Source organism: Gadus chalcogrammus, chromosome 16 (genome assembly GCF_026213295.1).
Source record: "Gadus chalcogrammus isolate NIFS_2021 chromosome 16, NIFS_Gcha_1.0, whole genome shotgun sequence".
Taxonomy (NCBI): domain Eukaryota; kingdom Metazoa; phylum Chordata; class Actinopteri; order Gadiformes; family Gadidae; genus Gadus; species Gadus chalcogrammus.
Window position 1 is genome coordinate 15,777,269 of NC_079427.1, and position 12,809 is coordinate 15,790,077.

The 12,809-nt window shown below is 43.8% G+C and overlaps 2 protein-coding genes across 16 annotated transcripts in view; both read right to left on the reverse strand.

Moving 5' to 3' along the window:
• The window catches only part of limk1a (LIM domain kinase 1a), a 42,069-nt gene extending 34,808 nt beyond the window's left edge, over positions 1-7,261 (reverse strand). Inside the window, exons 1-2 of one of the 4 annotated variants that reach the window (XM_056611116.1) lie at positions 7,015-7,261; positions 4,846-4,945 (exon numbers count right to left, since the gene is read on the reverse strand). In XM_056611116.1, coding sequence (XP_056467091.1) covers positions 4,846-4,945; positions 7,015-7,072 — 158 coding nt within the window. In that variant the 5' untranslated portion in view covers positions 7,073-7,261. Of the gene's footprint in view, positions 1-2,008; positions 2,630-4,845; positions 4,946-5,276; positions 5,407-7,014 lie in introns of those variants that run through there. The other 3 variants (XM_056611117.1, XM_056611121.1, XM_056611120.1) reach the window with 3 other exon arrangements.
• A 455-nt stretch (positions 7,262-7,716) lies between these two features.
• Positions 7,717-12,809, reverse strand: part of elna (elastin a) — a 50,724-nt gene continuing 45,631 nt past the window's right edge. For all 12 annotated transcript variants that reach the window (XM_056610607.1, XM_056610612.1, XM_056610608.1 and 9 more), the window contains 5 exons: positions 11,991-12,029; positions 11,236-11,283; positions 10,358-10,393; positions 9,551-9,616; positions 7,717-9,287 (listed from right to left, as the gene is read on the reverse strand). In XM_056610607.1, the coding sequence (XP_056466582.1) occupies positions 9,253-9,287; positions 9,551-9,616; positions 10,358-10,393; positions 11,236-11,283; positions 11,991-12,029 (224 nt within the window). In that variant the 3' untranslated portion in view covers positions 7,717-9,252. The remainder of the gene's footprint in view (positions 9,288-9,550; positions 9,617-10,357; positions 10,394-11,235; positions 11,284-11,990; positions 12,030-12,809) is intronic.

Consider the following 12,809-nt stretch of genomic DNA (forward strand, 5'->3'; position numbering starts at 1 on the left):
CATACATAAAGTACGGCTACAATATGCATTATGTGCAGCATAAACTGCAGGGAGTAAATAAAACATACATTTCTTCAGAACAAACTGACATGTCAGTAGAACCTTGTGTGTTTGTGTGGCAGGTGTTTTCTTTTGCCTTTAAAATCAAAACATCAACAGTTTTGTGATGAAAGAATGTGCATAAACTGCCATGTTTCGGGGAGGTGATTGATGACACAATACAAATATGATACAGTATTATCTTCAATCTTTCCGGCCTCAGTGAGTCAGGGTTTTTCCATCAGGTAATTCTCCAACAAGCACAATATCCTACATCCATATAGTGAATTAAACCAGGCACATTGTCTTCTGAGAAGTGAACTCTACTCCATCTGGAAAATGTATGCAATAAACGTCCGTATGGCCTTAATAATATTCCTCATCCGTATTCCACATTAACACCGATACATGCACGTCTAGCTTATCCATGTCTACTCTGTGCATGCATCCATCAGACCTTGCATGCTGCTCTGTGATTGAGATCGGTGTTAAGCATTTGAAATGCATGGTCTGGCCCCAGCAGCGCACAGCTTGGCTGCGGAAAAAGCACCAAACTGTTCAGCTCCTCCTCGCTGGAGGAGGCAAGCGGAAAGGGGGGCGGTAGATAGGCAGAGGCAGAGGTACTGAGATCGAGAGAGAGCGACCACATCCATTTCCCATGAAGCCTCCAGCATGCTGATGCAGTGGGGGCCCTGCAGACATAGAGAGCTCTATTCCCTGTCCCGCGGGACCTCCGACAGCACCAGTCCCATTATCCCACTTGTACTTTCCCTACCGTCTACCATCTTATTTTGACACGGTTTTCACGCTGGTAAAAGAGCGCTCAGGTCTATTTCTGGATCCTTTTTATTCCCCAGGTACCTGCTGTGTTTTTTACATTGAGTTCAGGTACTGTTCCCAGTAGTCGGTGGTGGTGTGGAGGTGAGGGAACATATGAACACTTTCACACAGTCTCAGGTGGATCATAAAGATGACTGTTTTCTCTCTCCTTCTTGGTACGGCAGGCTCCTTCGACTACGGTGGAAACGATCACCAGGGCCGTAACTGATACTTGGTTCACTTAAAGCTCACCTTAACAACCTAATACGTTGTCGCGATCCGCAGCAATCACAAAGTGCCAATCACAACATCCTCGGGCCCAGGTTTGAATCAGCCTGGAGCACGGATAACCCAAAGGCATTAATGAAACGTCATTCACGTTAAGTCACACACGGTACCAAATAGAAGATCTTGAGACGTGCATGCAATACAAATGTACGCACCCAGGCACACAGCCACAAACACACTCACACTCATAACAACCACGTCTGCAGCGTGGAACAGCCAGATGTGGTTTGATCCCGACCATCTGTGCCCGATACATCCTACCCTCCAAGAAACAAAGCCTTCTCGCCTTCCTCCCTCCATAATCCAATCCACCAAAACACGGATCAAGTAGCGCGATGTAACGGGAGATCTTTTTCCGATTGCTATACGCACGGCGAGTAAAATAAAAGGTGTAAGGATGTTGTGTGTTTTGCGTCGTGTGTGTGTGTGTGTGTGTGTGTGTGTGTGTGTGTGTGTGTGTGTGTGTGTGTGTGTGTGTGTGTGTGTGTGTGTGTGTGTGTGTGTGTGTGTGTGTGTGTGTGTGTGTGAGGCCTGGTAATGTAGAGAAGCACTGATGGATTTGTGGAAATCCTATTAAGTATTGAACAGGGCCAAATTGGAGGACTCACATAAGGGGTCGAGCTTTTGTTCACACACATGACAAACATGGGGAACATTTCCACAGCGCTTGTGTCTTAAGCTGTAAGGTGTGTGTGCTTGTGTGTTTGCGTGTTTGTGTGTGTATGAAGTTGGCAGGAAAGAAAAGGGGGGGGGGGGGGGTCATATAGCCTCCTCAGATTTCTTATTGAAAGGATTCGGCCAGTTGGAATCACTAACGGTCCAGACGGAGCACTTGGCCGGGGATCCGCTGTGCGCTGCCTACCTTTCAGCCTCTGAAGTCCTGCAGAATCAGAATGCCATCTTGTTTTTCAATCGAGGGGATGCATGCCCACAGCATGTGACCGTAGGCTGCAGGGAACACGCTGTATTCCCCACAGCAGACGGCCGTCTGATGAGGAACACACTCATGCGTCTCCGTTCCCTGGACGAAGCGTGCCTCTTTATTTGTTGAAGATAAAAAACACGATCCATACTGAGCCACATAGTTGTTCGTTTGTATTCGATTTTGACGTACAAATCAATAAAAAGGATGGAAATAGTCTTCAAGAAAACAAACAAACACAAACGGAAGAAATATGAATCTCCTACCTGTTTTAAAGACATAATGTTTACCTGAAAGTTAAACATAGCACGGGAAGAACTGGAGCGAACCGATGGGGCAGGGCTATTGCATAACATGTCCACCACCAACAATGGAGCAACATCAATAACTATGTGCTATAAATAAGATCCAGAACTCACTGCTGTGAACAGATACTCAGACTGACCCATTTTCACAGCCGCTGACTTCTCCCGGCTTATCAGCAAAACCTAAGGATTATTTTGGATTAATTGTACTTTGTTGATGAATTAATGGCAAGCTGGGAAGCTGTGATCCATCTCAAACTACTCAACTATAGATTCACAAAATAATCAAACCAATCTTGGTAATTGTCAAGTCAGAATAACTCATTAGAACATGTCCCGTAACGATTGCTTTTTAAATATGTTCATTTATTTGTTTGGGTAAATCTGAACATGAATAACACATTCAATGTGAGCGTATGACATTTTTTGAATTTCCATTGATTTTGTAGAAGAAATTCGAACTTGTACTACTAAGCAGAAACTTAAATTGAATTATGGAGTCCTAAAGTCCTCCTATCCATAATGTACATCAGCCTTTCATCATACATCATAGTGGATCAATGTATACAGTCCAGATGCACCATAGAGCAAGTGGGAGAGAGCCTTTAACCTAACGCATAGAGAATGACCCTATTCACCCTGCTTTCATTTCTGAGCAAGAGCAAGAGCTCTTAAGGACGGCTAGAAGTGTTCAATAACACATGTTTTATAATAACTCTGTAAAGACAAGAGCTGTGAAACGGATCCTCACGCACACACCTACAGACACACACGAGGCCGCCATCTTCATGATCTTTCCAGGGGTATTCAAACATATAGTGTAACATTATGGGAAACCAAAGTGAGTTTCATACTGAAAACCTTTCAAGATGCGATGAACTGTAGACGCAACAAGGTGTGCGATCCACTCCATTGTTCCCTATGGGGAAAGCGGCGTTGCGTTTCGGGGAGGGGAGGGGCCGTGAGCCTGACCTGGCCACAGTTACCGTGCAGGGGGACTCGCTTCAAAGTTTGAATTATTTAAACTTTGACCTGGCGCACTGCCGGACGAGTGATCCAATCAATAGATTTGCAGTACAGTCCAAAAAGAACGATTGTTTGAAGACGTGCCTCATTTTGTGTGTGTTTAAAAAACACTGTATCCAAGCCTGTGTACGTCTGGCCCTTGTTTCCTGTGATACCTTAAGGTCCGTACCACCATGAGAGCATTTAGAGTATGAAGAAAACAATGTTATTGAGGACCACACCGATGCCATTTGGCTCCTGTTTCTTTCATGGAACCAGATACTGTACTGTACAAAGATGGCCACCTATTAATTTGAATTAAGCTTGTTTACCCAGGACACATGCTCTTGTTCGCTGTACCACGATCCAGGGAAGGGAGTGGCTCAACATTCGATTGGAATATAATGGATGTCAAAGGAACGCTTACTGCCCAATTCTAAATGAGCCTGAACCGCGAGAAGGGGTAAATTGGACAAAAGTCATGGCTGATATACATCTTGACATAGACAATGTCAACAATTACCTGGGGTCTAAACAAACAGACCACATCCTTTACGATCCCAAAGAAAAGTATTTAGGCTTCTATTTCAGAATGCAGCATGGGCTTCTCTTTTGACGATGCTGCATATTGAGAGGACTCAAGAGAGCGGTAGTACTGTAAAACACTAAATGAGTGCAATCCCACTGTAACCATGGCTACTTAAAACATTGTTATGCATGAGAAACGCTGTGGTCCTCCTCAAACACAACAATGTCTCCCCCTATTCACTATTCCTGAGTATCATGTCCATGAACTGTCGGGGAACCGAGCCCCAACAGCACCCCCCTCCTGTTCCTGTGACCTTGTTTCCACTTGGACCGAGGCACAACAACAGCCCTTATCGTATCGTCACGCGGCTATGCGCACCTCTTTCTCACACTGACACTTAAAAGCGCTGAGCAAACACAATGACTCAGGGGGAAACGGCGAAACACGGCAATTAACCGAAAGCTCTCTCCACCAACAAAAAGTAAAAATGATTGCGCCACATGTGAAAAGGTGAAGGTTATTACTGTGGTTCACTTTCCAATGATGATCTATGACAATGAGGGACGAGCTGGCACTGTTTTGGCCACACAATCACAATTTCAGGCTTCCGCTCCAAGATTTTGCATCTTAAATTTGTCATCATTCTGGATGAATTTATCCCTCTGGCATTTGACAAGAGCCGTATCCCCTGCCTCGTATACACTTAAGTGAGAGAGAGAGAGAGAGAGAGAGAGAGAGAGAGAGAGAGAGAGAGAGAGAGAGAGAGAGAGAGAGAGAGAGAGAGAGAGAGAGAGAGAGAGAGAGAGAGAGAGAGAGAGAGAGAGAGAGAGAGAGCAGCTTCCATGGCCACTGCGTTGAAAGGCTTTAGAGCTTCAAAGTAGGTGCGGTTCATGTTTATTCATGAGGATTATGGATTATTTTGCCTTTTTGACACTAACCTGAAGCAGACGGTGTGCCAGTCAGCGTTGAGCGCCTGGAGGTACTGCTCGTCGTAGATCCTCTGTCTGCATCCTGCACAAACGGGCAAGCGACCGCCAGCTGCGAGACACAGAGACACACGAGTCAATATGCCTCCAGTCAGGGGCTACATGGAGATCATTTAAAAAAAGTACACCCTTTTTGTATTCAATTTGCATAGTACATGCAAATCCCCGTTTAAAAAACAAGCGACAAGTCATGATGTCTATCACTCTGAAAACTGTCCTTTTTATGCAAATAAAGCCCAACAAGCGTTAAGGGATGAGGCCGACGAGCCCGGACACCAGATTCAATCATCCTCCTTTCATGGTGATTGGTTGATGTCCCCCATCTCACATACACACACAGCAGATTAAAAGAAGGATTTAGGTTTCAAAATGAAAAATTGCACCTTTCTCTAATCCCATACGATTATCAATCATCGGCTGTGTACTTCATCCAGTATCCATGGCAGCACGACCATAATGGTTTACCTGGATCGACCTGTCTCAGACTTAGTGACCTGCTGTACTCTATGACGGCTGTAGCTCCATGCTCTGTCTAATGTTATCGCTTGCAGGGCTACAGATATACATCGTTGACCAAGTGCATTAGGGGAAACTAGACTGCTAAAAATAGAAGCAGAAAAAAGTCCCTCATTGAGGCACACGCCGCATTCTTGATGGAGCTAAACGGTCCTTATCGGTGATGAGGAGCTTAACTGTATCAAAGCTTCTGAAGCAGACAGCCTGGCAGGAGAACCTTTGTCTGTGGATTTTTTGTGACTGCATTTCAAATATGAGGACAAATATTACAGGCAGAGTCAAGAAATAGCAGCCATTACGCTAGAATCACACAGCACAGAATGTACCAAAAATTTACATATTCTGAGTAACCACATCTGTGTTTCAATGTCCATTCATACGCATTTATCATTTTATTCTGTTCATCTTAGTCTGTAAAGAAGGTATGTTCACAAAATGTATACCTTCCTAAAGTCCACTTATAGTATTTTATTTTTCTCTATCCCACAGAGTAACTTTGTAGTGAATTCTATCCCAAAGGGCCACGAATCATCAAAGTATAATGACAGAAATTAAGATTGAGTTGAGTGTAACGATTATTACAGTACGTATGTTATCGTAGATATGCTCAACTCCACATTTGATCACTTTTTTTCTTCTTCAAATTGGTGTGGTGTTTATATCAGAGTGCTGGTAGTCAGCATGAAGGGGGGGGGGGGACTTTCTGTACTTCCCTCTGCCTGCCAAGGCGATGCTAGACCCTGTAACTTTTAGGCAGTAGATGGATGTGCTCTATGGCTTATTTCCAAAATGCTTCACTGAGCGCTCCTGCCACAGAGGCTTATTGATTACAGTGGCTTGAAGCAAGTCTTTTAGTGCTGATGCCTCGACTTTCTTTTCGCCCACCAACCCTTTTCTTGGCTCTTTTATCATCTTTTAGGTTAATTTAGATTTATCAACAGAGCATTGGACCAAGCTCTTCTACATACTGACCCTTATGCCTTGGTAACTAACTGAACACACGTTATCCCTTGACAGCGCTACACTGGTTACGAATAAATAATCAATGTGTGGATATTCTAGTGGAACTTCATTAAGGGCATTAGCCTAATATTAATGTGTACAATACATCTGTCAATGATCTTGCTGTACGCTAAATGTTAATGGGGTAGTAGGCATTATTTTTGTAAGTTAGGTGGAGCTCAGCAGCCTACAGGGGCGGATAGATGTCCCCGCTGTTAGAGATTGCTGCACAATTTCCGCCCCTTCCCAATCATTGTAGGTTTTGATTTTGCAGTGAAAAATGTGTAGGCTATCAGTTACCACGGATGAGTTTAAAACAGGTCCATTAACAGCACTTTTGTAATCAGACAAAATCGAGTGACATAGACAAATACAGGACCTGAATTCCCATCATAACGGTTTCATCAACGCGGGGAGTGCAGCAACAGTTGCGGGACAAGCCCTTGCAGTCAAATGAATAATAAATGGTATACGTTTAATTTTTCTATGTCAAGAATTCTGTCTAATGCAAAAAGCTCAACGCGTGACATTCATTCGCGTTAGTGCCAAATTATCGCATCGCATCTTCCACCCTGCTGCACGCCTGGCACAAGTCAGGTTTACCTTCCTCCTCTCCCATGCGTTCGTCCTTCCAGGTACAGCAAAGCAGCATCAACCTCATCCACCCTCCGACCAGGAGCTCTACGCAAGAGCCAGCCGCCTCGGATGTACAGATGACCGGTCAGCGAGCACTGCCCTGCGGTCGTGAGGACTGGTTGCGACACCAGAAGGCAACATACACAACCCCCCTATAGACTCTCCGGCAGCGCAGCTCAGCTCTACCAGGGAACTTATGTATGCGGCGCTTCATTCGAAAAGGATGGGCCAATGGAGCGCTGCTAGTGGCCAGAGGCCCCACGGGTTGGCCAACCAGCGACGATACCAGGAACATGGAAGGGACAACGGACCGCTGCTACTGGTCAGGGGGGTGGGCCAACCAGTTTATTTTGCATAAGCACATTGAAGTGAAGTCCGTGTACGCGCTGAATGGTTCAGCGACTGCATGAGATACACTTAACCCCGGGTTCAGCCCCCCTTTTATATGTGGCCTACTTTAATTTTGTCTATCTTTAAATATCCAATGACGGACTGTATAACCCACAATTGGGCCGTTAACACAAACAGGTTATGAGTCCTAGAATATTCGGACAGAGAAAACATAAATATTTAAAAATATGGATTTATATATTTGGTTTATCTCCAGGGGCCCATCATCACATCCCGACCTCCCTATAAATAAGACACAAAACAGCGATGGATTGATTTTTTAAACACATTTTATTTTGTTATCTTATGAAGCAAATAAAATGCCAGGATGTCTGGCGCATGTCATAGTGTGTCGTAGAAATACAAAAAAGTGCAAAATCCCCATGGTTCTCCTTTTAATTTCTTTTTTTAAATTAAGATGAACATAGTATCTCACGGCACAGAAGACAAGGTCGGACCTAGCAAGGCTCAAATATAGTTCTTACAGAAGCACGAAATAGAACCAAGTGCGCTTAAGTCCAACTGGTATAAAATACAGTACACACATATATAAAGAGGGAGTCTATTATTAGTTGAGCTGATCACGCGTGAGACTTCCTTTAATGTAACTCAAGTCGGTAAAGTCCCACTTAGACAGGGCATAAACACATAGGTAGTCTCCCTCTTTGAACAAAGCTCTTAGTCAGTATAATTCTCAACAGTGAATAAATGCTGAAGCAAAGTTTAAAACATATTTTCTCACTTCTTGTTCAGACATACCTGCTAATGACAAAATTATGAGGAAAATAAGGTCGGGTGAAAACAGAATCTTGAATAATGACATGTTGCCTAAATGTAAATACAGAAAGCCTTAATAAGGGAGACTACACTTGAGGGTGAATAAAGCACCATACCACACTCAACACTCAAGTCATTGTCCTGCAACAATGTACATACCAGAGCAGTATCCTAACGTTGTTTTTTTTAAGGACATGAAACACCTTCTGGCATACAATAATCCAGAGCAGAAAACGGTCCTTCATTCATTTACACTTTTGGTCATGGTAGAAATAAGGAGACATCAGGGCTGCTTAACTGCATAGAATGACCATTGTTGAGGAGAGCAGGTCATAACAACCTGGCAAACTGGCTGCTCTTTACAGTCACAAGCTTAACATGAACAGAGAACATGCACCATGAAGAAGTATGCGTCAGCACCAGGGACATGCCTTCTACCTCTCACCTCCACCTCCTTAGGATATGCAGGGTTAACCCTAACACATCCAAGGATGGAGGACCAAATGCCTACAGTGTGCACAGTCGATTACAAGATGGTATTGTACGGTTGTGTTAGCACGCACGCGTCAATCCCTTTGTCCTCTAAACAAGTGATATTTCACCAGGCTAGGTTGAAGGGGCATAAACACAGACTTCTGCAAAAAACACTGTTTCTCTCGAATTTAAAACATATAACTATTTCTATATTCTAGTTTTTATTTATTTTATTGGACTTAACCTAGTAGCAATGAGGGCGGGTTGTCTGTTCAAAAACACTTTCTTCATCTGACCCTATAAGCGGTACAACAAACAAAACAAAACAAATGTCATGTCATCATATGATAAACTGACATGTTATCATATCATTCATCAGTTCAACTAGCTTCATCAAAGATAAGTTTTACAAAATTCTGAGTCGGTGGGTCTGTAGGACAAAGTAAGTATCAACCATCCCTACATGCTCTCTAATCGGGGGATGTGTTTGCATACAAAATGTACATTCGACATCATGCAGTAGCACCATGGTTTCTTGAGGTCACAGCGTAGCCCAGAGATCCTTTACTTCCTCCTGCCACAAAACTTCCCCTGGCAACCTGTGATACAATTCACAAAAATAGCATCCAGAGTTAACTCTTTATCAAACAGCATCTTGCACGCAATATATAAAAAGGGTGTTAATGTTTAACAGTAAAATCCATTTCAGACCATCGACAGGCTTCTCTTATCAGTAACATGCTGTTCATTGTATTACAATCAATTATTAACCTATGATGATTGGCATCCTTTAAAACAGTTGTCTTCCACCAAGCATGAAGGTAACAGATATTCACAGTAACATTAAGGAGACGCTACACACCCCGGTAGGCTCCTCCTCCTGCACCCCCAAGGAATCCCCCCAACGCTCCATACTTTGCTGCTTTGGCTGCAAAACAAGGAGATAAAGGTGAGGGACATCTTAAGACAGAAGGCACCGCGGATCCTATCCGGTTCTAATTCTGCTATGCTGCCAGGCAAGGTCTGTATCTGGGGATGTGGTGTCCAACCAGCACTGCCGCCCTGCCAGCCAAGACAAGGGCAATTACATGCCCAAGTGAGGCAGCCAATTGATATTCAGGAGCTTATTCTAGCAACAGGCTTGTAGACAGGCTTGAAATCAATGATGTTAATAAGCAAGAGTCTCCAATTATGGATTGATTAAGGTTAGCTAAGGAAGAAAATGGTCCTTAACAAGCAGCAACCGGGTTGTAGAAGCAGCGGAGGATCACAAGTGTGTTCAACATGCACCCTTTTTTAAATAGATTTAAATTAGGCATAATTGGTCTTGTGAGTCCCATTAGTGTGATGAAGAGACCTCACACTAGTCTGATGAAGAGACTATGATGCATTTAGAGGGCAACCCCAAAGATCACCAAATAAGATTTGATATGGAGCCAGTGAGCGTCTCAAAAAACAGTAACAGTTTGCTACTTGAAATAATCCCCTGTGGGTAATCTCTGGGGATGTTCAGGACAATACAGATTATAAAGGCCTGAGGTCACTGGATGGACTGAGAGACATGCCATGACAAGCCCACCCTGGAGCATCCCTGCAGCATCCAAATAGTATACTAGTATATACTAACAACAACATGTTAGAAGAACAGGAAGATACTGGTGTCTGGTACCTTGTTGAGGAGTCAGTGGGGCAGGGACATATCCACCTAAAACACAAACAGAAAACAATATTTACAATTACGAAACAGTTAAAATACTTAAATAGGACACTTTCTCCCTGTGCAGGATGGTTAAGAAAAACGACCACGACGTGAATGCACTAACACATTATATATGTATTTTATTCTGCAGAGATTCTTATTCTGTCATCTTTCTTGTATATACTGTGCATTAAAACATTGTACTGTTAAACTGTAATATTTTGTTCTTGAAGAGGATTGGATGCACGAGTCTGTCTCTAATGCAGTCGATAGAGAGGTGGGAGAAGACCAGAGGACTTAGAAGAATATGCTAACTACATGCGGCCATGACAAAACACGTGCTCGCTACCAAGGTCTCTCAACGGCACTACCCAGGTCATCCCTGTGACCACTGTATTATTGAATTCCTTTCCTCCGATGAATCTATATCTACCAGTCCAGACATTTCCATGTCCTCCAATGCAGTGTAGTGTACATTCCATGCACACAATACAGTGGAGTAACTACCTGTTGCCGGGGGACCTTAGGACTACGTTGAGAGTCCAACCCCAACAATACAACCCACACCTTCTACCCTGTATCCCTTTCATTCTCCTTCGCCTCTCTGACTCAATGACACCCCCCGGTTCTGGCCGGTGATTTATGACACAGCAGGTAGCCCTGTGGGGTGACCAAACATGTGATGTTCCACCTGGGACCTGACGCAGTACCACACACACACACACGCACGCACGCACGCACGCACAAACGCACGCACGCACGCACACACACACACACACACACACACACACACACACACACACACACACACACACACACACACACACACACAAACAGACACACATTACCTCCAGCCTGCTGTGGGTATCCACCACCGTAACCCGGAGCAACAGCACCTGTAAAGTGGACAAATAACTCAGTTGTCCATTTATGGACAACTCCATTTATGGAGTAATACATGCACTGTAACATCTACAGTATAGCACAAGCGCTATGAACATTCAAAAAGTTAATAAAAAGGATAATAGGATAGGAGAGACTTCATAAGTCAGGCAATGTGTGTGATTGAGACTGGTGGTCCTGGGTCAGTTAATACCCTCCTACTCATTGTGTAAAGGATAAGGTGTTCAGGCATGTCTGAGAGAGAGAGAGAGAGAGAGAGAGAGAGAGAGAGAGAGAGAGAGAGAGAGAGAGAGAGAGAGAGAGAGAGAGAGAGAGCAAACGAGAAAGAAAAAGAGAGAGAGAGAGAAAGAGTCAGAGAGGGAAACACAGTACAGTACAGTACAGTTATATGCTCCTATAACGGCTAGCCGTTGGGAGTTGCTGGACCGGCCCAATTGTCGATCCAGCGATGAAATTCATTTTTGTAAATTTCAAAAAAGGTACAGAGAGAGAGAGAGACTTATCTGCTACTGCACAATAACTCTCTCTATTTGATAGGCAGTAGAGAGGTGTCAGGACTGTAGGTCCTTGGTTGGAGTGCATGCTGCACTAATGGAATGGGTGCAATATAAATCCATCACTTTATTAGATGGACACAGGGAATTGGATGGAGTTCAAGGGGGTAAAATAAAAAGAGACAGTTTAATGTTGCAATATCTACCTTGTGGATATCCCCCAGCAGCTCCCAGATTGCCGTAACCTATTCAAATTCAGAGACAATCTTCAGGCAAACGTCAAAAATTCGACCTATTTCTGTATGACTCATTTGGGGCTCTTCGGGTCTATTTTACTGTTGACTGAGTTAGCAGGCTGACGCCTAGAGATCTCCCAGGAGGGGGGAGAGGAAGGAGCTGGGAGTTCCCCCTAGTGCCACCCTGACCCAAACTGAGGGAGTGGTTCAACGAGATGGAGAGGTGATGGAGGGGTGATTTGCATCCCTTCCATCCAAGTATCTTTTTTGCCTCACCTACCTGACCTAGTTCTACCTTGGATCTTCAGAGGGCCCTATCGGTAACATCCATGGTTTCCTGTGATGTCAGGGTAAGCAGCTCAGATGAAGCATGGCTCTCGAGGGAGCTATGATATCGCTAAAGACAGGCTTTGATGCTGTGACTTCCTGCTCTCCCAAAACATCAAATGAGAGTTTGCTATGTTCAATGCACAAGCTATATAAGGTTTCTATCTGCTCCTTACCTGATCCTTGAACATGAATAATTTATCTAATTTGTAAATGTGTGTAATACAAAAACAGATGGTTTTATAACATAAATGTATTCTTTGATTTCCCATGGCAGCAAAAATAAATAACAAAAAAATAAAACCTCCTAGAAAAGGCTAGTGTTATATGGTAGTATCTTTTGTTTATTTAACAAGCAACACATCGCAGCACATATAATCATGCAAAACATGCAAAGATCGAACCAGGATGTCTTCCTGGTCACTGGGGTGGTTTGCTAGATACGAGCAGGCCTGTGGAGAC